The sequence below is a fragment of the Phaethon aethereus genome, assembly GCF_964289735.1.
Source record: "Phaethon aethereus genome assembly, chromosome: 2".
Lineage (NCBI taxonomy): Eukaryota > Metazoa > Chordata > Aves > Phaethontiformes > Phaethontidae > Phaethon > Phaethon aethereus.
Genome location: NC_138582.1, coordinates 22,670,218 through 22,696,887, shown reverse-complemented (window position 1 = coordinate 22,696,887; position 26,670 = coordinate 22,670,218). Strand labels below are relative to the sequence as shown.

Sequence of the window (26,670 nt, the reverse complement as noted above, 5' to 3'; positions counted from 1 at the left end):
TCTTTAAATCTATGTGCAAAAATGCTGGCTATAAACCTATAAATGTGGATTAAAAACCCCATAGCTATTTCATATTAAGGAATTGCAATAACTGCACATGCAAACATATGCAGGCAACTATTCATAAATTTGTATTCCTAGCCTCTTAAAAAATATCTTTAAATAAGCATTGCCTTTGAGTAGCCATATGAAGTGAGGGGATTTGTGGATAAAATAACAGATGCAAGAAGAGGTAGGAAGTTAACGTTTGGGAGCTCCAAGTCTAAGTGACTTATCTGAGGGATGGCATCTTTATTTCATGCAATCATATCTCCTAAAATTCATCATTTTAAGATGGGTAGAGAATGACAACAAAATTATTTTTCTGATTATGGTAAGTAATGCATTTGTCAACAATACCATCAGTCTGATCCTATCAATCTCTCCAAGCTGATATGGGATGGAAGTGAAAATTATCAAACTGTATAATGGGCAGGAGGGAAGCAGTAATAAGAAATTAAGCTTGCAGAAAAGCATAAAAAGAGAGGAAGATACAAATTAGTCTATTCAATCACTAAAGAAGATCTGGAATTGATTACCAGGGAGAAAAAGACAAGGTTATATAAGGAAAAAATAAGAAAGATTTAATTTTTTTGGTAACATTTCTAAGATTCAGTTCTCTAAAGCGAGCAGCTGACATTTTGCAAGACAGCAAATTACTAGGGAAACATACCTCATGCTATCTCAGAGGCTTATTTTGTTACAGTTCACAGAACCACAGTCACTGAGGTTGGAAAGCATCTCTGGAGATCATCTATTCCACACCCTCTGCTCTGATCAGAGTCAGCAAAAGCAGGTTTCTCAGGGCTGTGTCCAATCAGGTTTTAAGTACCTCCAAAGATGGAGATTCCACAATCTCTTTTAGGCAACCTGTGCCAGTGTTTGATCACCCTCACAGCAAAAAAAAAGTTGTTTCTTATGTTTAAATGGAATTTCCTGTATTTTAATGTATGCCTATTGTGCCTTTCTCCATGTCCCCTTAATTTGAGATAACAGGCCTTTGACAGGAACTCTGATTATAGTGAATTACTGTACATTCACGCATGCACATGCTTGCACTTGTGCAAAAGAATACAGGGCTATTGAAAATGCCAGAACATACTTGTCCTATGGAGACATATTTGTATGCCACATTATTTTATTTTGCCTCATTGTGTCTAGATGCAGTTATCCATATACTCAGTATTCAAAATTATGCTCGTTCATCAAAAGAGTAAGACAGTTGCAGCATTATTTATTCTAATAATCTGCTAACATCTTGGTTTTATCCTCTCTCATGTTACGAAAAATTACAGGCAGTTGCTTGGCAAAAAGTGCTTAAATGTTATAACTTGTCCCTACTTAAGCCTCTGAGGCTGAAGACTTGACTACAAATGAGACAGACGCAGGCTGCAGATTTTGGTTCTAACAAATTCAAAAGATTTATCCATGAACATATCTACAGGCAAACAAAGGCATTGAGGGAACATATGCCAGCAGACTGGGGCACTCTGACTTCTTGCTGATTTGCATCCAGTGACTGTTTCCCCTAAAATACATAAACAACATTGGAAACAGGGGCTAGAAACCACTTCTACCCTAGTCACGTCATAGCAGGCACATTACAGAGTAACATGTCCTTTTCCACCCTCTCCTTCTCACCTCAGGACTCCTGCATTCCCTGCTAATGAGAGACCCCACTCCAGCAGCTGTGTGCTGGGGCTGCAGCCATCACTGCTGTGCTCAGGGTCAAGCCCAGCTCCATGGGCACACGTGGGGCACACACTGGGCCTGACAAAGTGGGCCACTCCAGCAGAGCCCAAGGAGGATGGGGTGAGAGACTGCTACCTGCACAGCCAGTTCTGCCTCTGCACTCAAAAGTAGCTAACTTTTAGGCTATATTTAGTGAGTGGAAAAAAACTGGTGGGTGAGGCTTCCTAGACTGTGTATTGCTATAATGAAGTTGCTGGACTTAGAAAGCTAAACTCCATTAGAGATAGGGTTTTTATCCCTATGGGTATTTGATCTTGCCTTTGGGGCCTCATCCAGGGTTTTATTTGCAAGGCTCTGACAGGCTACGGTGAGTTTATTGAGCCCTAACATCTGCCAGGAGCTGAATGTCTCTTAAGAGATCTTTAGCACCTTCTGCCCCTCCTTCACAAGGGATGCTCAGCTCTTTCCCCAGTCTGAATTGGGTACTGCAGTGTTTAGATTCCTTTCTGAGCATTTCTAAAACATGCCCCAGAGTTTTCATATTCTTGCTTGCTTTCAAATAGCTAAAGGCATCAGCTATAGAGGACACTGACTTGCTGACAAGTGACATTCCCTTTTCTTTGCTTACTCTGCCCTCTCCTTCTGGAACAGTCGTTACAGTTGGTTTTGTTTCACAGACTTGGTGCTGTTATATCATTTGTATGCAGCTGAAAGAAGTCAGTGAACATTCTTGATCAAAGCACAGATTACAATAAGATGGTACGGTAAGCACACATTTGCTGCCTACATGCATTTTTCCAAGGGCTTCTCACACAACAATCCTATGTGCACAGGCTGTACTTGGGATGCTGAGGGTGTTGTCTGCAAGAAGATGTTTGGTAGCACATGGCTGCAATAAACCAACAGGTCCCTTTGGTATTTGTGTGTTCTTTAATGAATATGCAATGAATATAAGGAAGCTAAGAAACAGACCTACCCTGGCAGAACTCACAATCCATCTTTTCTAATGTAGTTTCTAAGTAATTTATACATTTAATGTGTTCTTCACAATAATGCTTACTTTCATGCAGACCTGCTAAAAACAGTATTTAGAAGCTTTTAAATACAGTGGCAAATCTGACAACTGTTCATATAATATCTTTTGCAGAAACTACCAGAAAATGCTACAGAAATAGGCCAACGAAGCTGACCTGTAGAAGGAAAGCCTCAGCTAAAGTGGCAGAGTGCTGGAAGTAGAACCTTGAATTGCAATTTCTCCCAGCTTGCAGAGTTGTCACGTTGAATTCACTAGCTTTTTGCAACCTAGAAAGAGAAAATCCTGAATGTCCAGATAGCATACAACATACTGCTATTGTACAATGATGTGGGAGGTGAAATGCAGCTGATTTTGTAGGGATATAAGTTTCTGTATTTTGAAGAGCTTCACTACCTTTCAGAATGACTTCAGAATCTTCCCTATAGACTTCCTCTGACAGATTGTGATAATACCAGTTCTTCACAGCAATACTTCATCAATTGTCTAACTCTTTAGGCTAGTATCAGCCAGTATTTTAAGACTACAGCAACACAGCATCAAATCAGATCTGGAAAACTGCCTTTTCCTCTTACAAGATTTAGGTTTACAAAGAAAAAAAATCATGATCAAAAGAGGAAGGACTTAACAAGAAAGAGAAGCAAGCCTATTGTGAAATTGAAAATCACTCCCCAGAGTAAACAAAGCACATGAGGCTGCACCTAGTGTAATATTTTAAATGACTGAAGTCTAATAGCTAGACCCCTTTTTTTCTGCTGGGCTTTTTGTGCCCTCTTCAGGATTTGTAGTGAAACGAATAGACAAGCACTAGTGAGATTTATTTGTACTTACTCATGTAGTTCACATAATTGTACCTACAGAGGGACTTGTTCCCAGCAAAGCCAAAGGGATAAACAATGGGAACAGTACCAGATCAGGAAAAAAGTACTGGCTGAACTTAAAATCAGTTTGCTCAGTAAGAAAATACAGTTTAATGTTTGAAAAAATATTTGAAGACAAACTGCACCTTCACAGTGCAGTGGACAAAAAGGCAAATAGAGCACTCAGGAGAGAGTGAAGGGAGGCAGAAGGAATGTTAGGGAGGCAAAAGGATAAATAATTACAGGAACTGACAAAGCACCTTGAGAACAATGTCAGAACTCTGCTATCCTTCTAAATTCATTTGTCCCCAGGCAGAGCAGAAGTGAGCTCAGAAAAGAATCCTTCAGGTTTTTTTTTAATCAGAGTTCATAGCTCCACTGTCCTGAAATAGTTCATTGCTAGTATCTCAAAATATGCTTGCTCAACATGCCAGAAGGCATAATGCACATGAAAATCTCTCTGATCCAGCACGGGTCAGGCCTCTGTGTTTATTGGGGTTGACATTCCTGAAACTTCTTTTCCTGGTGCTGCCAATTTTTTTGCGGGACTTCTGAATAGCAACCTCCATGTCCTCAAGCTTTGCAGCTTAAAACACGGAATGCTTTTCCTCTCACTGTCACATGTTTTTGGCAGTCATTAATATACTGAAATGAGTGAGAATTGTAATATCAAAAATTAAAAACACAGATTTTTTTGTGTGTAAGGTAAATCTAGGATTAGGGCTTTTTTTCCTCCATTTGGCTTCCAAAATCAGACTTGCCCAGTTATGCTTCAGAACTTTCCTCTACCATGAGGGGAGCTTTCAACTCTTAAACAACAAAGGTTGAAAATCTAATTCCATCTGAATTACAACAGCTCAGGCGTTAGAAACACTAAACACTAAACACTGTGATAACCTTGGTGAAAGCTGGCCATACTGTCATCATGTCCAACACCCCACAAAGTTCATCTAGGGTTAGCAATTGCTATTTTCTATGGATTTACTTGGATGACCCTGATGAAGGGATTTCAAGGAGGGTCAGTGTGTGCCTTCAGCACAGTTGTACGCTCACAGTGCTCACTAGAGCTGAGCCCAAGACAAAAGCACGAGCCCAGCACACCTCCTGACCTGCTGCTGCCGGTGTGCGCAGGGCTGGATGTGATCAGATGCAAGACTCTGTATTAAAGTGCCTGCAGATTTAAGCTAACCTGCTCAGCAGCTGAACAGTGAGATTCACTCACACAGCCCATAGGTACCTCAGCTGAGAAAGACAACTCCCCAGGTGAGCTGGCTCTGTGACAGCTGGCTGCCAGACCATTTCCAGGCAGTTAAAACAAGACCAGGATGAGCACAAGAGCCAGAGCAAGATGCAGGACATACCGTTATTGAGGTATTTATATTGGCCTGAGTATGGAGCTAGCTGATGGTGTGAATACACCTGAAAACAGGAATCAGCTGTAATGCACAAAATGCTGTATGAGTTGAGGCTCCTAGAAAGACACTGCCTGCCCTTTGTAGCAAAAACGTACCATGGGATCAAGTCATGCAGGGTGAGACATCAGCACACCTTTTGTGCATCTGTTGTTGGTGTGGCAAGCATTAAGCAAGCACAGCTTGAGCTTCAGAACTAAGCTCACTCCTGGCTCTACCACTATATTTGCTCTATCAGCTAGGGAGAAGACATTAGGAGGGCAAGACCCCACACTTTCACCACCCATCCTGACCACCTTTGAGTATGTTTGAAGTAGCTGTAAGTTCAAAACACAAGCTTGTAATGGGTCATCCTGCAAGAACACAGGCTTGTCTCCCTGCTCTTTGCAGTGGAGGGAAGCTAAACATACTCCAGCACTTAACAGAGTTACTCTAAGATCCCAGAGTGGTTATTTTCACTCTTAGGATACCAAGCCCTGGTAGCATAATGTACAGACCTTGTCATTTTTGCACTTGGTCAGCAATCTAGAATTCTTTTAAATCCATCTAGAGATCAAAGATCTCTGCTTACATACGCTATTATAGGAGACAAATAACCTGTAAAATAATTCACATGAAGTGCTGTTGAAAAACACCATAAACTTACCCCGAAGCCTTATTGCTGTACAGAGGCTTTGAGGTATTTTTTCCTGCAGAGAGGCTGGATGGGAGGAAATAACTACCCGTACATACCTTGTAGCTTTGGGATCCCAAATTACGATGTCAGCATCAGAACCCACAGCAATTCTCCCTTTCTTTGGGTAAATGTTAAAGATTTTTGCTGCATTTGTGCTGGTAACAGCTACAAATCTGTTTTCATCCATTTTGCCACTGTACTGGAGAAGAGTACACAAAAGCAAACACATTACTTTTTTAAACAATGAATGAAAAAAATGTTCCTGTTGTTGAAAAGGCTAGGATGAATGACAGCTCTCTGCCAACATCACATCATTTTTTTTAATGCCATACTGAAGAGTTTAAAAGAAATAAAAATAACTATTTGTCTCAGATGTACATACTGCCGTGTACATTCACTGAATAAAATAACTTTATCTTACTTTATCCCACAGCAAGGGGAAAAAAAGACAACTTTCAAGCCAAACTCTCTGTGCATCAGTCCCAACTCAACTGAAATAAAATTTTGTATCTGGATTTGAATCTGTAGTCCTGTTCAGCAGTTTTCTCAGGAGACATCTCTCAAGTATTTAGGTTTTGGAAAATGGTAGGACAGTATTAAGGAAAGCCTAGAAGATGATAAAGGAGAGGCAAGTAACAATGTGTAATATAGGAAAGGTGATTTGCAAATCTCTTCAGCAGTAACACAGAGGATAGTACTGTTCAGTAAATGTTTGAGATCAAGTAGAGCCTGTTGAAAAATTATCTTGCCCAACAGCACACACTGTTCAAAAGCAGCACTGATGTACATATTCATGTCTTGCTTTCATACTAACAACAAGCTAGATTATGTTCCAGTTTACATCGTAAATAATCCCATTAGAGCTATGCCACAGGTGAATATAGGCAGAAGTCTGTCTTGTACATGCCAACTGGAGATGAATCCCAAATACAGATAAACAAGAGAGATTCTGAACCACATCCTTACCAAGTGTGTGAGGTAGATAATTCTACTGTGGCAAACAAATATGCTTAGCAGTGCATTATCAACAAGACTTCACTACTGCAAGACAACATTAATTAGAAAGTTGAACTAGACCCTCTGGAACTCAACAGTATTGAATTATCCAGAGCAATCATAACACCCAGTAAGCAGCAGACCCCTCACCAGATTGCCTTACCGCCCCCCTCATCAGACTACCCCATATCCAAAAAGGCTGGCCACTAGCTTTCATATTTATATTTGTTTAGAGCCTGACGGGCATTGCCCTGAGAAGCACTGAGCATTCTTCTGTTGGCACTGAGAGTCTGAAGTCAATGGGACCTCAAGGTGCTCATCTCATCATGTCACAGGACTGAGCCATACATTACAGAAGCATTTCTTATCTCTAGTGTGCTTCCTATGGCTGAAAACACAAATCAGAAGTTGACAGGCCCACACCCAGTGTGGAAGCTCCTCCACTGGCTAAGTTTGAGAGAGATCAAGGAGGAAAAAACACAGAACTGACTAAGTCAAAACTGTGGGCACCTCTTTCCTTTTACTTTCCTTTCATCTGTTGAAAAAAATGCTGCAACTAAATGTACTGTGCACTACCACTGAAACAACAGCAGTCCTTTGCTGCTAAATGATGGAAATGGTTCTCTAGTGATATATTTTAAGTACTAAGAATCCTCTTCTAATCTCCCAGGACCATGAAGTGAGAGTTAATAAGGACCTTGTTATGGTATTTTATCAAAGGAGCTATCCTGTGATACATACACTTGATGAAACTGGAGAGTTGATAACTGCTGAGTTTATATTTTGTTGGAGAAATCAATTACCTCCATGTTCAGACATCTTGATATACTTACAACACCTTTTTCCCATATGACTGACATCCTGTCTTCCACACCATTCACTCCATTAGGGATTTTTGTGAAGTCATCCTTCCCCAGAGCTTTCTGGCATATGTCAAAGGTGCAATTGTCAGTCCCTGTCACAGACAGGTCATCACTATGGAGCAACAAAGTTCATTATGAATCAGAGCATGTACCAGACAGTGCCACATAGGAAAATCTGTTGCAAGGCTGAGTAGATCCAGCCATCCATCCTGCAATGAAAAGTTGATATACCCTGCCTGGATATCTTCAGTCCCATCCTCCAAGAGTGGCTCCACAGTAACAGTCAGTTCCCCTGTGAAGAGGTTTCCTCTTCAGAAACCCCTCAGAAAAAAACAAGCAGTAAAAATAACACTTTTACTTTGGATACATCAAAGGTGTCCCACAAATGAAGGACTGTCCCACTCTGCCCAGAGCAAGGGGCTTGGCTCTATCCTCACTTAGGGCAATTTTAGACTGTGTCACTCCATATACCCTGTGAAATTACTACAGATCTGCACAACCATCAGCCAGTTTTCAGGAATACTTTCACGGACTCTTCAGTCAAATTCAACCCTTTCGTGGAGTTAAGATTTATTGGTAATTAAATACCAGCAAACCACACATTTTGTTAACTGCAGATATCTGAAGGATACTTCTGTTCCTACTTCCTTTTGAAGGAGATGTTATGAAGTGGACAACTTATACCTACCTTCACAAGTCTGCAGGCTTAGTTTTTATGCAGCATCCAAATTTCAAGTGAAAAGGCAGTTGACAACAAAACCCCTAGCCATGACCCACTTTTTACACATTTCCCACCAACTTACAGCCTTGCTGTCTGTCCCCCTGGTCATGTTGCAATTTTTGCTACAGCATTAGCAAGGCAAGGCTTATTGATTAAAAACAGATGGGGACAGAAGGCCACAAGAGTTCAGAGAAACAAAATCTGAACACTTTCTAATTTCTGTAACAAAACATGTTTTTCATCTATGGTTTCACCTTCCATTTCTCCTTCCTGATAATATAACATTCTGTACTTAGAAAATCTCCAAGGCATCATCCTGTTATTATATACTCCAGACAGAATTTGCTGTGTATTTGGGCATCAGCTGTCACTGTTTGTTCATCTGCTTACTTGGCCAGTAAGTTCATGAGGAAACCAGGAGTAGATGGATCTGGTCTCAGCGGAGGTCCCATGACATATGCTGCAGCATGAGCCCAGTCTTTATTCCAGTAGTTGGTGCCATCGGTGCCAAGACTAGCAGCAATAGGCTCCCCATAAACCACCTTTCCTGAAAAATGTAAAGCAATAGTATCATCATCAAACAACATAAAAATGCATACCTTGTATTCTTCTCTGTTCCGGATCTTTTTGGTGGCAATGGATTTAAATTTGAATGAGTGTTTCAAATTAAACACCAACATATGGAAGGACATAATAAACTAAGCTATAACACAGCATCTCTGTTCTGAATATTCTGCTGGTAATCTCCCAATATATTTCCTCATAAGAGCACTGCTTGGGCAAGTTTTTTAATTAAATTGTTGACAGATATATTATAATGGGGTTTACATGTTGTTTACCAGGCATGTGATTGAGATTTCAAAAGGAAAACAGTCCTCAGTTCTATTAATTATGTTCAAGATCCATATATTTCTTGGTAGCACCTGTTTTGTGCTCTGAAATTATTGACTATGTAACAATGTAAATTAATATATACAGCATACAGACTGCAAGGTGGTACTTTTAATTGTCAGGCTATAATTGTTCCAGGAAGAACAATATGGCACCAGACATAAATTTAAAGAGTGTAAAAACAATTCCCAAATAAAAAAGTATAATCTAATTAAAAAAGTTAACTCTCAAATTTTAATCTTTAATTCTTTGTTGCACAGTATTATAGATTCCTCGGAAGAGGACACCAACCCAGACCGGCTGTTAGCCTTTGGGTAGAGCTAACATATTTTAACTACTTTTTCCTCCTAGGAAACATGGGTTTGAAACTCATCAGAACAAGACGGGAGATGAAACAAGATGTTTCACTCCCTGAGGAGGTGGTCTAGCCATTTTGCAGTTCTGTAGGTGACAGGTGGTAATGCCCCTGACTGTGATGGTCACCAAAGAACCAGAGCGAGCTGGGACATCACACACCCACTCATAGGCTGCTTGGTGCTGGTTAAAGGCAACCTCTGCTGGATCCCAGCAAGAGCTTCCTCCCTGCTCCCTACAGACAGTGGGTATCTGGCTGTGGATCCCAGATTTCTCTCTGGGCACAATTTTTATTAGAACTATCAGTGCATTACCCCAGCAAGGGCTCAGCTGGTAACTGCTTGGTGATATAAGACAGTCACCTTTCTCTGGCTTTCTGCGTGTAGGTCATTCATTCACGCTACTGTTGGACATCAACAAAGGAAACCTTTGCAGATTTTGCTCTCTACATTAGGTACTGGTACTTCTGTGAGCTACTGGACTATAACTGCTACAATAGCACAGCTGGCTACTGAGGAGCTCAATTCTTTTCAAAATATGTTTCCCACCACAGTAGTGCCATTCCTTAAATCTCCTGTGCTAGCCTTGCAAAAAGGCCTGACCCCATTTAAACCCCATAGTTCTACACTTATTTCTACAAGGTTTCAAGACCTGCTCCAACATTACTGTACTGTACATTTACTCCAAGTACTACATAGTAAAACTTCTTCTATGACCTAAAGACTCCCTATTAGCATTATTAATTTGCTATAACCACCTCAGCATGCCCTGATATGCTGAATGTGCTTGTCTTACACTTACAGTTTGGCTTGGAGCATTTTAAGCTCCCAGTCCCACTTATCTACATACACTACAGATTTACACTTGGGCTCAGAGGGAGACCGCCACCATTTTTTGGACTTGAAATCATGACTTAAGCAGTTATTTACTGGTTTTTGCCTCTTATTTTCAAAACTTAAAGCACTGAATATGAGGCCATCCATGGAAGTGATGTGATCGCTCAGTGAATGAGGAGGTTTGAGTCAGGTTAGTCTTTTCTTAATTCAGGGCAGCTGCAGGAGTCAGGGGGATCTTGGCCTTCCCTAGGCAACTCCAAACACAGTATTTGAGGGCAGGCTGTCACAAACCTAGATATATACAGAAAAAGTCCTGCATATATAACCAATCTCCTATATTTACCTATTAGGCTTTTGACAGACTTTTCATGAGCAAAGTCAGCAGGAAGGGGGGGAGGGGGAAATGTGGTGTGATGTGTGTCTTTGCTACTGCATCTAAACAAGCTGAAGAAACTTCCATCCTAAGTAAACCTTAACTATGAATCATGAGGACATGGCTATAAAAGATAAAAGTTAAAATGGTAGTAAGGGGTAAATGTTTAGTTTCCACAAATAATTTTCTTAGTTTCACAACATAAAACTGAAAAGAAGTCTCCAAGCTCACAGTTGCATAATGCTGAGTTGATTCTAACTCATGTACCATAGCTCATGACAGTATTTCTGTAGTCGAATTTGACCTGAGCAGCTCCCCTTGTTCCCATGAGTGGGAAGGAGTACAAGCTTCAACAGACTACATCTGGACACTTCTGCTGACTGTGCAATTTCTTGCATTTCATTTGGATCATGACTAGTCAGACTGAAGGGTACAATAATATCAAGATTCTGCTTTAATCCAAATAACAAAGAAATTCTGCATTACAGCTCTTCTAGCTCAATTGGCTTCTGCCTATACGCATGAAAGTGGAGTAATGCGGTAATAAATCAGGTCTTTCCATTTGTTATGTTTTCCTGCGTTCAATAAAAACAGTAAGCAGAAAGCGTTCTGGAAATAGCTGTGGATTTGGTCACTTCATCAGATGCCCAAACTGGCAAGAGCTATTTTCACATAAATAACATTATAACAAAGAAGAACATGCAATTGCAATTTATTTTACCACCTATCAGAATTCAAAAACAGCTATAATTTTGAGAAACAGCAACTAACATTTACAGGCTTGAAAAACTGGTCCCTGTGTGCTTATTTTAGTAAAAGTTTCAGAAGCAGTTAAGATAAGGTCATATGGGGCAAAGATACTCACTGACCACCTGTGAGTGAGAAGAAGCAGAACTGCAAGACAGGGTTTATTGAGTCAGGCATAGTTAGCTGTCCTGCGTGAGCCAGCAAAAAAGTTGGTATTTTTAGTTCACTCCTGTGCTCAGAATCAGCTTGAGAGTCTGTATACCCACAGCTATGGATATGCCCTTCCTCTCAGTAAGAGCAGACCTGGCCCGAGACTGATGGTAGGAGGTACCAACTTTCTAAGTATAAGCAAGCTTCTTGTAATCTCTATCAAGTACATATTTTTGTATGCACTTTTTTTAAAAAGGAGAAACCTTTTCAAAAAATTGACTTTTTAGTAAGATTCTGCTTTCCAGTTCTGATCTGCACTAGAAAGTCTTACCTCCTCAGCTGTAACCCAGTTAAATGGGCAAAGGGACATGATCTCTAGCCTTTAGTACACTTAGAATGAAAGCATTTCTGCATGGGAGGTAGTATAAATCATATATCCCTAAATCACATTTTATTAGCCTTGCTTCCCCATACGTGTTACTGGCCGAAGGAATGGGTGACAGGGCCACATTAGTTTTCCCCAGTAAGTTTACATCAGGCAGTCCTAACAAGGAGAGGGAGCCGCACTGCCTGACACCAGCACTCTACAGCCTTGTCTTCTCATTGTAGGGAGCAATAGCAGGAATTTACACAATAGCAGGAAGAGGATCCTCTTTGTCTTCCCACTCGAGGGAATGAGACTGTCATGCATACACACTGCCCTTCTGTGGAAGCAGACAGTTCCTCTACCTATTCTAGCAAGATTCAAGATCATGTTTTGCACACGGATGAAGAAACAGCCTGCTGAGATGAGCAAGAACAGTTCTCACAGAGAGGTAGAGAGGTGCTGTCTTTGACCCTCTCAAGTGGAGAACTGGTGAAGCATTGCTTTTGGCAAACAGGCTGGTAGGGCCCAAGAAAAGAACAGGATGGGGGAACGAGTCAACCTGTCCCTCTCCAACACAGTCACAAGGTGTAAATCTTGGATTTCCTGTTGAATATTCAGCAGCACTGTAGCTGTTACTAATGTACATGAAAAACATGCTGCTACAATTTGGAGACTTCCTTTGGTGACTGGTGTTGCTGGAGATCAGAGCAGACATAGATGGTGGGCTTTGGCATGGGGGCAAGAAGGAAAGACTCATGTGATTTCCCTGAAGTTTGCTTATTTTACTATAAGAACTAGTATCCCTTTACAGTCTGTATGACTGCGTTTAGCCTTTAAATTCTGAGCCATAGCTCACTGAAGACAGAATTATGCCTACTGTCTTCAGCAAACTGTATCAGGCCTTCAGTCTCTAGCTCTAATATTATTTTTCACCTTGTATAGCTAAATGATGGACAAAGAAGAATTGGGCTCTGACTTATATTTTTGACTAGGAAAATCACCATCTCGCAGAATTCAAGAAGCAATGCTTCAATTCTGGTATCACACTGTCACCCAGAAAATAGATTATGCTCACTGAAGATCAGTCTCTCCCCTTTGGAGGTCAGTGATGGAATAGGAAGGGATATCAATCTTCCTCTGACATAGGCAAGGATGAATATGCACCCACACACTGTACTTCATGCTAAGTGCTTGGAAAGGAACATGAAAAATTTCACAGTTGTAAATAGCAGGAAGCCAGCATCAAGAGGTGGGGAAATAATATTGAAAAGATTAATAAACCGCATTAGATTGAATATTTCACAGAACCACAGAATCACAGAATCACAGAATCACTAGGTTGGAAAGGACCTTCAAGATCATCAAGTCCAACCATTAATCCAGCGCCACCATGTCCCCTAAACCATGTCCTGAAGCGCCATATCCACACGTTTTTTGAACACTTCCAGGGATGGCGACTCCACCACCTCCCTGGGCAGCCTGTTCCAATGCCTGACCACTCTCTCAGTGAAGAAATTTTTCCTAATATCCAATCTAAACCTCCCCTGGCGCAACTTGAGGCCATTTCCTCTTGTCCTATCACTAGTTACTTGGGAGAAGAGACCAACACCCTCGTCGGCACAACCCCCTTTCAGGTAGTTGTAGAGAGCGATAAGGTCTCCTCTCAGCCTCCTCTTCTCCAGACTAAACAACCCCAGTTCCCTCAGCAGCTCCTCATAAGACTTGTGCTCCAGACCCCTCACCAGCTTCGTTGCCCTTCTCTGGACACGCTCCAGCACCTCAACATCCTTCTTGTAGTGAGGGGCCCAAAACTGAACACAGGATTCAAGGTGCGGCCTCACCAGTGCCGAGTACAGGGCCACGGTCACTTCCCTACTCCTGCTGGCCACACTATTCCTGATACAGGCCAGGACGCTGTTGGCCTTCTTGGCCACCTGGGCACACTGCTGGCTCATGTTCAGCCGGCTGTCAACCAGCACCCCCAGGTCCCTTTCCACCGGGCTGCTCTCCAGCCACTCCTCCCCAAGCCTGTAGCGTTGCATGGGGTTGTTGTGGCCGAAGTGCAGGACCCGGCACTTGGCCTTATTAAACCTCATACAGTTGACCTCTGCCCATCGATCCAGCCTGTCCAGATCCCTCTACAGTGGCCTCCTACCCTCCAGCAGATCAACACTCCCACGCAACTTGGTGTCATCTGCAAACTTACTGAGGGAGCACTCGATCCCCTCATCCAGATCATCAATAAAGATACTGAACAAGACTGGCCCCAGAACCGAGCCCTGGGGAACACCACTCGTGACCAGCCACCAGCCGGATTTAACGCCATTCACCACAACTCTCTGGGCTCGGCCATCCAGCCAGTTCCTCACCCAGCGAAGAGTAAACCCGTCTAAGCCACGAGCCGCCAGTTTCTCCAGGAGAATGCTGTGGGAGACTCTGTCAAAGGCTTTACTAAAGTCCAGGTAGACAACGTCCACAGTCTTTCCCTCATCCACTAGGTGGGTCACCTGGTCATAGAAGGAGATCAGGTTGGTCAAGCAGGACCTGCCTTTCATGAACCCATGCTGGCTGGGCCTGATCCTTTGGTTGTCCTGCAGATGCCCTGTGAGCACTCTCAAGACCAACTGCTCCATAATCTTCCCTGGTACAGAGGTCAGGCTGACAGGCCTGTAGTTCCCAGGATCCTCCTTCCGGCCTTTCTTCTAGACGGGCATCACATTGGCAAGCCTCCAGTCTTCTGCGACCTCCCCTGTCCCCTCCTGCGACCAGGACTGCTGATAAATGATGGAGAGTGGCTTGGCAAGCTCCTCCGCCAGCTCTCTCAGTACTCTCGGGTGGATCTCATCAGGCCCCATAGACTTGTGGGTGTCCAGGTGGTTTAGCATGTCCTTGACTGCTTCCTCCTGGATTATGAGGAGTACATTTCAAATGCTTGAGAGCCTTCTGGTATTTAAGAGTTTACACAGCTTTCACATTAGAGTGGTTTTAACCTGTCCAAGTTGAACATCTTTCAGCAAAATATTTGTGTTTTATTTATGTCATTCATATAATACTTTGAGAATATTTTTTTTTTTCTGGAACTCCTTGTTTTGTATTACCACTTTTAATTGAAGAATGGAAACTTTTACTGAAACTAACAATAACGGATTTCTAATTGCCAGAATTTATACACATCAGTCTCATTAAAAACTGTAATTGTTGTAACTATCTTTGTGGTACACTAGGTATTTTTAAAAATTTCTTAATCAATCCTAGATTTCTGTTTCCAAAACAGTATACTTCCATGTAAATAGAAATTAATTATGGAGAGATGTGATACATTGCTGTGCACAAAAGCAAGCATTGATGATTCTGACTGCCTCAGTCCAGGAAGCTATGAAATCCAATTTGCACCACAATAAGTATAAGTCGTACCAACATCAAAGCAGTATACATATATCAGGTCAGTTACCAAACTGTCACTGCAGACTAGTCTTAGAAAAAACACATGCCTAACAATATTTTGCAGTATTTACTATCAGCATAATTTTTTTTACTTTAATAGTGTGGTACAAAACACCAGCTCCCATCCTAGGTCTTTTATGTTTCATCTTTAATCTGGGTATTTTAACTGTTGTTACAGCTTCTTGTAGTAAATGTTGACATGAAACCTGTGAATGTACAAATAACCATACACTGACGGATATAATCCACATTACCTGCAGCACTGACATCTGGTGGAGCAATCTAACACAGCACAGTACCAAAAGATGTGCCAGTAAAAAATATTCCAGTAGATTCTTTCATAAACTTGAATTACTGATAAGTCTTACTAGAAGTCATAATCAATACATATTCCACATAAACATATCCATATATATTAGCACAATGATATAATGTTGGTTTTGATTGCACTTTCATCCAGCTTTCATACTCTGCATTTTGATATTAATAATCTACGCCCCCTGTGTAAGCATTATCTAAAATCAAGAAATAAGGAAACTGAGGTTTGTATGCAATGAAATGTTTGGTCAGATAAACTGAGATGTAAAAAGATAATGAGGACAACCATTCCACAAAGTTTTAAGCCCTCCAAATCACAGGCTTCTGTCCTGCTCCTTCCACCCATGTAATATCTCCTCAACAGCACTGTCGTTCAAGAAGGCTGATCTGGATGAACTTACAGATGAGAAGGTAAAACATCCTTGCTTCCAGCCTGCCCAACAGATGGTCAAGAAGCTCAGGCTCCCTTGGCTGACCAGCACTATTTATGAACCCTGCAGTGCATGACCTGAGAAACCCTTCCCTGGAGGGAATCAAGGCTTTCAGACACTGTCATCATCTCCATGATTTCTAAGTGCTCAGTGAATAGGAGTGCTGGTCATCCCATGGCACTGTCTGTAAAAAACGTGGTATGGTCTCTGATGTAGAATTTCTCATCTAAGTAGTTGATAAAGGCTTGCAGACTATAGCTCCAGGGAGGAGAATAGCAGAGCATATATTGTGTTAGACTGGTCACATCATTTTTAATGCAATAATGCTGTCCTGGACATCAGTCTGACCTTGGAGGTACAGTACGAAGGAAAAAACGTTTGGTCTGGGGAGAAGAGAAAGTCTCAATCCCAGCTGCTCTTCTACACTGCTTAGCTCCCCTTTGGCCCCACAAAACACACACACACACACAGTGTAGATTAGACATCCCACTCCAAGAAATTCACCCATGTTCTGAGGGTTATGGCACCCATGACAAGTAGGACACCGATGCTGTGTTTGATTTTCCATGACCCTCTCCAATGCCATTGCCCAAGCATAAAAGAATTATGACTTTTACCTTCTTGTCGTGCATTACTTATCACCCTTGCCGCAGATTTACTCATTACATGGACTACAAAAAGGGGGCAGTTTACAGCATTTGCTATGGTAATTGCTCTTTGCGTAGCTTCAGCTTCTACTTCTTCAGGACGACACAGCTCATGCCCCTCAGGGCCAGTTATTCCCATTGCCAGCATCTTCTTTGCACCCTGAACACCACACAAAAACATGTAAGTCAGTTAAAGTGCAACCATGGTGCTGTGAACATGCTGCTGGACAAATGGATCCTAAACCAGCCACTGCAGCTTGTTTGAGAAAAAAACCAACAAGGAAGTTATGATTTTTTTCAAGAGAAGTTATTGTTGTGTTATCTGAAATCCAGTGTATCTCTCCATAAACACAGGTCTCAGAATACCTAAGTGACTTCAGAGAACACACTCCACTGGCTTGCAGGGATAAATCACCGCTTTTGAAAACCCTACCCCTCTCTCAATATGTACTCTTAAATGATCGCAGACAGTAACTGAGGTGACAGTACTAACCCCTCATTGGAAAAAAACCCGGAAAGATCTTTACTAAGCACAAAGATACACATCCAGAGCCTCTGAATGAGGCTCCAAGGTTTTAAGAGTCATAAGATTTTATCCCTATGGTATTAGAGGAACTTATGCTTTGCTGATTTGAGATTACCTAACAATAAATTAATTTCCATTATGGGACCTGGGGCAGAGTCAAAACACTATTGACTAGAATAGTTGAAGAAACTCAAAGACATCAGTGTAGTTATACTCCCAGTGCCTCCACACAGCACTGAGACAGCAGTAGCAAGTGTGCAGTGAGGCTAACTGCATATAAAGGGACATTGAAACTTTTGTGCCCAGTCAGTGAAGCTTTCTCCATACTTCTGGATTTGTCCCTGTCAGATGAGCCAACTATATTTGGAGAGACCTAGGGTTAGGCATCACATGCCTGATGTCTAAATACTTGCCCGAGTGTTCCTCCTTTGACTTGGTCAATGGTCAAGCTCTGACTGTTGCTTTCTTTGTCAGTCAAGTATACATATTATATTGCAAGTATATATTATACTGCAAGTATAACTCTCATTGTAACAGGATCATTTGCCTCCTGTCTACCCTGATTCCAGGACTCTAGGTTACAATTTCTTAGCCCACCACAACCATCCTTTAGGATCTTGGACAAGGTGTTTGTCTTCAGTTGCCTGGAAGTAAAATAGGGTAGAAAAAGCCTTTTCTGATGGTACAATGATGGTACTAATACATCTATTGAAGTGCTTAGGTAATAGGACTATTTATATTCCTGACTTTGATGGACAAAATGTCAAATGACTACCTGTGCAATTAGCTCCCCATTCTCCGCATGGACTTGAGCAACGGCTCCAAGTTCCTTACAGCAGGAAAAGGCTGCATATAACTCCTCATCATTGACCATGTATAGATCTTTATAGGCCATAAACATCTTGAAGGAGTTGACGCCTTTGTTTTGAACAAGACTTTTCATTTCTTCCTTCACCTGAAAGACAGTCAGCAATTTTCAAAAACCAGCAATATTGTATTTTATCTGTCAATAATTTTGTATAAAGAACTTGTAAGTATGAAGGCTGAGGCTTTACTCACACATCAAACATACGTTCAGTCCAAACAGCCCAAGGCACATATTTAAGACTGATTTACGCTATTCTTGTATCAAATTTATTCTCAAAGTATATAAACCAGTAACACTGCAGGTGCAGATACTGGAGGCACAGGCTAATTGCAGAAAAGGAATGCAAGAAAAGCAGAAAGGTAAAAGATAGTGAAGCAAGATTTTATTCCAAATAAACCTCCTGGTGTTGAAAATACACAGTCCAATACTACAATCAATGTATCCAACTTATAAAGTATGGAGATTTGTGCAAAACTGATTTTCAGAATTGGATTGTAATAGGCTTCAGCTTCTGGCAAATAACAGAGTGGCAGAAAAGATCTAATCTCCTAGAGCTTTGTCCTGACTCTAAACAACACACAGCCTTTTGAAATATTTTGTTGTCAAACAAAATAGCTCTAAAACTCTAGATGCAAGCCTGCTTGTTTTCTTGTATGCACTCCTTGATAGGATTCCCTGCTTCTGCTAGGCTCTGTGAAGCCCAGCAAAACATTATGTCCCAAAGAAAGAAAGAAAGATGCAGATTTTAGCCCAAAGTTTTCTTGTACAGCTGGTTAGCTAAAACTGTCCATTACCTAACTTTGGCTCTCCCTTCCCAGTAAAATGATGGTGACAGTAATTCACGTGTATCTGAGATGCGATTACAATTTCCATGGGATGAATTCCTTTCAAACAGGAAAACATTATTTTTCATCTTCTCGCTAATAATCTGGTTGGATCTGCCCAGGAAAGGTAAGAGATTGATATAAACTTAAGGAAATTATCTGGACTTATCTAGAGGAGGGATGGGAGCATATCTTGAGAGGGAATTATCAAACAAATAAATACCTGACATAAGGCCCTGCTCTGAAACAAACATAGAGGCATGTCATTTATTTTCTCCTTCACTAACTACTATGACTAAGGGAAGGCATTGTAAAGAATGTATGTTTTTAATCAATACTTTAAATCCTGAGGAGATGATAGCTAATTTGAAGGGCAGGTCTTTTACAGCTACAAAACATCAGACCTTTCTCTCTCTTTCAATCTTGGCCTTTAAAAACAGTTAATATCTTAACATAAACCAGCACATTTCATTGATTTATACCTCCCTGGTTTTATTGGATTTTTCAGTACAATTCCAGTGTTCTCTACGGAGGTTCTTTCAAATGCACATTCCTCAAACTTCACTGAAGAATTTATTTTGTGTCTTTGCATTGAGCTAGAAGTTGCAGTCAGTCTATTTAGCGCTTAGTGCACAGAATACCAAAGATGGGGTGTTTGCAGACTGAAGGCTTTGGTTTATATAGTTTAAAAGTTAAAAATTAGAGGAAGTACTCATATTTAAAAATTGAATTTACTTAATATATCTATATACTGATGCATGTTTTCTGAGGATGCAAAGTGGTCTTGTAAAACATGGGTCAGGTTCAGATGTCAAGCACCTGAAAAGTTAATTTATTCAGTAAAGCTTTCAGGTTATCAGCAAATATTCACACAACAAGGACAGTTCTCCCATAGGTAAATTCCAAAAAGGTTTTTTAGATATTCTCATGTTCAAGGAATTATTGGCTCCAGTCCTGCTTTCTTTTAAGGAGATATTATGGCAGTCACCCAGGAATAGAACTCTTTCTTTACGAATAAAATTAAGTACCATTTTTTTCATGTATACCCTTATTAAAAAAAACGAACAAAAAAGCATAGATTATCAAGTGTTCCAGTAACAAAAGGCAAAATTCATGCAAACACCTCTTTCCCCCTCTGGCCTGCCTGGTCTTGGTCTTGCACAACTTTAACTTTGTGCAGTATTATCCAAAGATACAGGCTATCTGCAGACTCTCTTTATTTTTTCAAATACATGTACTTCTAGAAGGGTGTGGACTATTTCAAATGTAGTTTTCACACACAAAACTACAAACTATTACACCGCCAGCAAGCTATATTTAGCACATGAGCACTAATTTAAAGCAGGTGCAGTACCAATTCATGGAATTGAAAATTAGCTATTGTGTCTACCTTGTTGCTCCACCATGTAACTGCCACATGCAGTGCGTAATCACAGCAGACTTTAGGGTCTGCCCAGCTCTTCCATGTATCAAAGGCTTCAATAAGAGAACAGCCTTTCTGAGGAATGGCAAAGTCGATGATCATAGTGGTTCCTCCTGCTACAGCAGCCTGAAAGGAAGAAAGTTAATATTTAGCAATCAGCGAGAATGCAAAATTCCTCCCACTCTCTCCGATTCCCTGTGCAACAATTAATCTTGACACTCTGAAAAGCCAAAAGCCACTGAAGAGTTTCCCCGAGTCAAGTCTGAACTTGCAAAATGATTGTGGAGATTAGTATCACCTCATTTGAAAAGGATGTTCTCAAACAGATATTCAGGGGAATCATGGGGAAATTCTCAGACTGAAGGAGAAGCTTTTGCACATGTACAAAATCTTATCAAACATTTGGAGATGAGTCTGCAGCATTCATGCATCAGTAGGTTTTCTTAAGCAAGTTTTCGTAAGCCGGTGGGATCACTGAGAAAGAAGAGCACCCAGAAGACCACAATCAACTTGAGAAATGCTTCATCAGAGTCTACATAGTTGAAAAAACAAGCCTGTGTGACAGGAAAGTATTAAGGGGCAGATACACAATGAAAAAAACCAACAACAAAACAGATTCAGGTTGAAAATTGAGTGTGAAAATGGAGTGTAAAAATCTCCAAATTCTTGTCTAACACCAAAAGGATTTTTAGAGTGTTTTAAAATTATTTTTATTACTGATGGGGTATCATTTAGAAAAACTGCATAGCAGGTTTTTAAATACAATGAGGTATTTACATCCTCCATACAAATATCTACAAGAAAATAAATAAATGAAATACTTACTTTATGTATGTTATGAGGATCAAAAATTGCTTTTTAACCAATAATTTTCACTCTCCTTTATGGACATTTGAATTCTTCCTTTTTTTTTTCACTTTGAAGGATCTTTGTTAGTCACTCCCAGAAACCAGATCCTTGACTAGCAGAAATTGATCCAATACAGAAATTCCTTTGTTGTAACTGTTACAATCTTCCAAATTAGCCACAGAAATCCCCTCTTATTGCTCTGAACAACATCCCTTTGCACAACAGGTACAATCAATTCCGATCAAAAAATACACAGTTCAAATTCATGTTACATCACTCTTCCTATTTCTAGATCAACTAGTCTCTTCCTTCTTTCTCTTCACCGAGCAATCAGAAGCAAAATTGTAAATATGTCAGTATATTTTGCAAAAAAAGAAGTTTGGAGAGTGACGTAAACATTTGTGAATCTGTGATGAATTCAGCAAAACTTTTTCTCCAAGAGAAGTTGTTCAGACTGTCAATTTTTTTTTCAACAAGACAGACTGAATTCTTATTTGTTAAACAAGATTTAGAATTAACGAATATTTATAGACTTCAAGTAAAAAAAAATTTACGGGTTCGACAACTCCACTCAAAGTCTCTTTTTTCCCCTAACATCTTTTTTCCCCTCTCTTTGTAAAGAGAGGTATTCTGTGCCTTTATTTATTCAGCTGAATGGGTAACTCTTAGCTAATCATTGTAGCATATTTTGCAATAGTTGGAACAAAACTCTGTCTCCCTGATTCTCTTGCCAAAATATTTGTCAGATGATGACCTTCAGTAAATAGCTCTGAACACTTTCCACACTTGGGCCTGGGTTAAGAAGGTCCACAATAACTAACTTTTTGACATCTGATCACTAGGCTTGATCTGGACTCTTCTTTTAGACACCAAAGTGACTATCTGGACATCCTATTTTGTGTACACAGTCTCTGTTTTGCAGCTTCCCTGTCCAGTGCCTCAAGAAGTTACTCAAAAAACCCTCAAAACCTCGGAAAGATATTACTTTTTTTTGCAAGTTAGCATACATTTTACCTCCTCTACTTTGGGATTTCACAGTGTAGGCACCTACATCTGAGCTAGTCTGCATCTTGGTTCTCTTTAAAGTCAATGGAGGCACTTTAAGAATGAGACCACTTAGACCTTAAGAAGGTGTTTTAAGAGAAAGCCAGTCATTGCTGTTTCTTTTACATGTTTTCTGCTGTAAAACAAAATCATCTTCTGGCTTCAAGTCACACTTGTTTGATTTCTCTTGTGATGTCAAATTTCTAAATACGTCGTTGATAATTAGCTTACAAAAATGGTCTTCACAGAGAAATAAAGGATTGTTGCAGAAAATGACAAAACAATAATATATATATATTTGTGTACTGTAAATGATGTAAACTCAGTATTGCAGAAATCAAATTCTGCACTTTATTCAGCCAGGAAACATACTTTGTGACACCTGCAGATAAGCAGAACAGACATTGTGGACTTGATTTTTTTCTCTCTATTTATCACAAAAAGCAGTGTGAAGACAAAAAATTGCTTGTGGAAGCCATTTTGGTAATTATAATTTTTTTTGAAGAAATATTTGTCTATGGACATCTGAAAAGGACAGCAATTGCTAGACCCATACAATAATAGATTCCATCATTTCTACCAGATAACTATGGAAGACACTTAATTTGGGGAAAAAAAATCCCACGATCAAATTTATAATCCCTTTCCAGCTATCAGTTCCGGAGGTGGAAATTCAGTGTTGTAGCTCTCCTTTGACATCTTATCTTACGTTTGCCTTGGAGGGACATGTTATGTTTGACATTGCAGCCATTTTGGTATGGCAGGAAAGATCTGCTGCGATGGACAAAATCATTTTTTGTCAAAGTTTTGCAGAATAATTACAGTCTATTATAATGAACTACTATAACTTCTCATTGAGAAAAACAATTCTAGTGCTTAAAATTACCCAGTGTAAAATATTTCCATTCAAATAACTGCAGCAACACCAGCAAATGTATCTTGAGTTTGAATAAATAGTTATTGAAAGAAATATACCAGTAATTTAATGATAACATACAGGTCATTTGTAGCCCTCCCTTCAGTACTCTAGGGTCAACATTAAAAAAAGCCAAATCCTTGTTAGAGTATGGAAATGTACAATTATGCCACTCAGACAATCTAACTCGCACTCTCATGACATGATGGGGCAAGCAAGAAATGAAATTTCCTGTTAAAGAACAGGGTCAATCTAAGCAAGACAGCAAACTTGAAAGGTTCTTAATAGTTGTGTGGTTACTGCATCACACCATTTGTTAGAGTTGAATTTAACTTATTTCAATTATTTCAAAGAGGCAAATTAGTATTTTGCATGTCAGAAAAAATGCACATCAGTGAAATCCTTTTCTTTAGAAGGGATGCAATATCGCTTTCTGCTTTTTAGCAAAGCTCAGTTCTGCTGTGAGAGGGACACGATGTAACAGGCTCTCTGAGGATGCTGGCTAACAGACAAGCCAACTAGGGCAATGTGATCCCTTCTGTGGGCAAAGGATTTCAGCCTGCATAGCAAAGCTCTTAGTAAAGCACCTTACAAATTTTAGGGAGCTCTGTACGAGTATTTTTACTGTACGGAGGTGATGCATAATACCGTTAATACTAGTAATTGATACACTGCAAATGCAGGGAATGTAACGAGATCAGCTAAAAAGCTGAAAAAAACCCACTCCATGTGTAAAACTGGGAGAAATGAGATACTTTTAGAAAGTGAATATGAACTGGACTTTCACCGAGACACAGTAAGATCCAAAGTGAATGACAGAAGAAAAGCTTGCTTTCCCCCATGCTAACAGAGGAGAAAGATCTGATTACCACAGAAGTGCTCCCAATGCACTGGGGAGTTAAACTGCTGCTTTAGTTAACCTTTGCTCAGAAAAGTATGAAGCTTGTTGCATATACCAATGCAAGCTGTCATCTGCATGGTGACAGCCAGGGAAAATGACTGCACTTAACACTTGCCACCTGCAGCCAGAAGAATCTCTGAAGGAACCCAAATAACATACTGGTTGAAAGTGGACCTCCGACTATCCCAACTGCTTATTACAACATCCCAGACAACGGACAGTAACAATTGCTTGTGCTTGATTCACACTCTATTCTCTCGTTTGGAAGTAATATTAAATAACGAGCTGACATCCCTTTCTGAGAAAGCCCAGATGCACACACAGACACATATGTGCACCCACCTTGGTTCCTGTATAGAAGTCGTCTTTTGACGTGCTACCCATAAAAGGGAACTGCATGTGCGTATGAGTATCGATGCCCCCAGGGATCACCAGCTTGTTGGTCGCATCCAGCATGACGAGTCCGGTCGGTGGCTCGGGGTTTAGGTTTGGTCCCACTTGCTGCACCACTCCATCTTCCACGTACACATCAGCCACCACAGAGAAGTCGTCGTTCACGACTTTCCCCCCTTTGATCAGAAGTCTCTGCTGAGCCAGGTTTTGGTGTGGCATGGGAGCCTGGAAGGTGAGAGTGAGGCCTCAGCTCAGAAAGTTGCTCTTGCCTGAGAGTACTTCACTGCCCCTGTCTCCCAGAGCAGCAGTTATCTCCAAATGGCCCTAAACACACACGCACGGTGTTCTTTAAACAGACATAAGCGGAATTGCCCCCTCTGCCCTTGGCAGCTCCACCTCCCACCTCCAGTGGAGCACCAATGCCCAGCGAGTGCAGCGAGCCGGCACAAGGGATGGCGGCCGAGTGTTGCCTTCGGGCCCTTCCTTCCTGCTCCAGACTCTGCCTGGAGAATGCGGGGCCAGGCTTTCCAGAGGGTCCGTCTCGGCTCTCATGGCACTTGCTCCAGCCTGCCCTGTACACCTCATGAGACGGGCTGGGCTGTTTTGAAAATGTGGCCATTCATCGGCTTATGATGCCCAAAGGTGACCCAAGCTCTTTGCAACAGGGTCTGAGGAAACTAAGGGTGACTGAGCTGCCTGCAACTGCCCGGGAGCCTGTGAGTGCTGCCTGTGGAAAGGGGCCGGGAGAGCGCAGGGCTGAGGTGGCCCAAGGGCTGCAGCCATCTCAGCCGAGCCGCCGCAGGCCGCTGTGGTGGGTTCCACGCTGCTGCCACGGGACCGAGCCGTGGCCGGAGGACACCAGCCATCAGGAACTGCTCCTGGGCCGTTTCTCAGAAGATGACTTCGGACACACAACCCTCAGGACCCAAACACGGCTCTCCCCTCCCCAGTGCCACCACTTGGACATCACACCGCCCTGAGGTGGGGAGAAGCCCCTCGGGGAATTCCGGAGGCAGCCCAGCCCCCCCACACCCTGTCCGCAGGCGGCTCAAGCGCCAGGGGCGTGTGGCCGCTGTCGAAGGACCATGTGAAAATCATCTTCCGGTAGCTGCTGCCCTGCGCCATCGGGACCCCCGCCGGCCCTGCCCGGCCCGCTCCGGCCGGCGCTGCCCGCTGCCTGCCGCACAGCTGCCCACACAACCGCCAGCGGCCTCGGCCCCGGCCCGCGCGGGCTGCAACCGCCCCACCCCGGCGCCTCCCCCGGCCGAGGGGGCCCTGGGCGGGCCCCGGGCGGGGCAGCCCCGCCGCCGGGCATCGCGGTCCGCGGAAGGGGCGAGTGGGGCCGTCTGCGGCGGGTTTCATCCGGGCCGGCGTGACCCCGGCTGGCAGGCGCGGCTTGTGCGTTTCACAGTACAGACCTGGAAAAAGCGAAGGGAAAGTAAAATTAGGACGGCTAGAAAATGAGCCAAAAGCTTGGAGCAGAAGAAGCGAAAGACCTGCTCTGCACCATCCCAGAGGTGCCTGCCCTGTGGACTTTACCCCCTTCTCTCCTCCAGTAACCCGGGGTTTGCGTGCTCAGCACTGACACTGCTCAAGCGTGTCCCTGAATCTGCTGAGCACCGGCATCTTCATCCTCCTGACCTCTTCCACTTCAGCAGCAATGGCTTCAGACGACACACACATATGCGCACATATGCGCACATATGCTGCCTAAAACACACATAGAATTGTAAAGGTTGGAAAAGACCTCTAATATTATCAAGTCCAACCATCAGCCCAAAAACACCATGCCCACTAAACCACGTCCTGAAGTGCCACGTCCACACGTTTTTTGAACACATCCAGTGATGGTGACTCCACCACCTCCCTTGGGCAGCCTGTTCCAATGCCTGACCACCCTATCAGTAAAGACGTTTTTCCTAATATCTAGTCTAAACCTCCCCTGGTGCAACTTGAGGCCATTTCCTCTCATCCTATCACTTGTTACTTGGGGAAGAGACCAATATCCACCTCACCACAACCCCCTTTCAGGTAGCTGTAGAGAGCAATAAGGTCTCCCCTCAGCCTCCTCTTCTC

The 26,670-nt window shown here is 41.9% G+C and overlaps 1 protein-coding gene across 1 annotated transcript in view; it reads right to left on the bottom strand.

Annotated features, from left to right (window-relative positions):
- DPYS (dihydropyrimidinase) overlaps nucleotides 1–24,813 on the bottom strand; it is a gene marked incomplete at its 5' end in the record, with an annotated part of 36,290 nt that extends 11,477 nt beyond the window's left edge. Inside the window, 7 exons of the mRNA XM_082014818.1 lie at nucleotides 5,769–5,911; nucleotides 7,542–7,683; nucleotides 8,683–8,839; nucleotides 16,821–17,010; nucleotides 18,152–18,331; nucleotides 20,459–20,617; nucleotides 24,544–24,813. Coding sequence (XP_081870944.1) covers nucleotides 5,769–5,911; nucleotides 7,542–7,683; nucleotides 8,683–8,839; nucleotides 16,821–17,010; nucleotides 18,152–18,331; nucleotides 20,459–20,617; nucleotides 24,544–24,813 — 1,241 coding nt within the window. The remainder of the gene's footprint in view (nucleotides 1–5,768; nucleotides 5,912–7,541; nucleotides 7,684–8,682; nucleotides 8,840–16,820; nucleotides 17,011–18,151; nucleotides 18,332–20,458; nucleotides 20,618–24,543) is intronic.
- Between the last annotated feature and the right edge of the window lie 1,857 nt (nucleotides 24,814–26,670).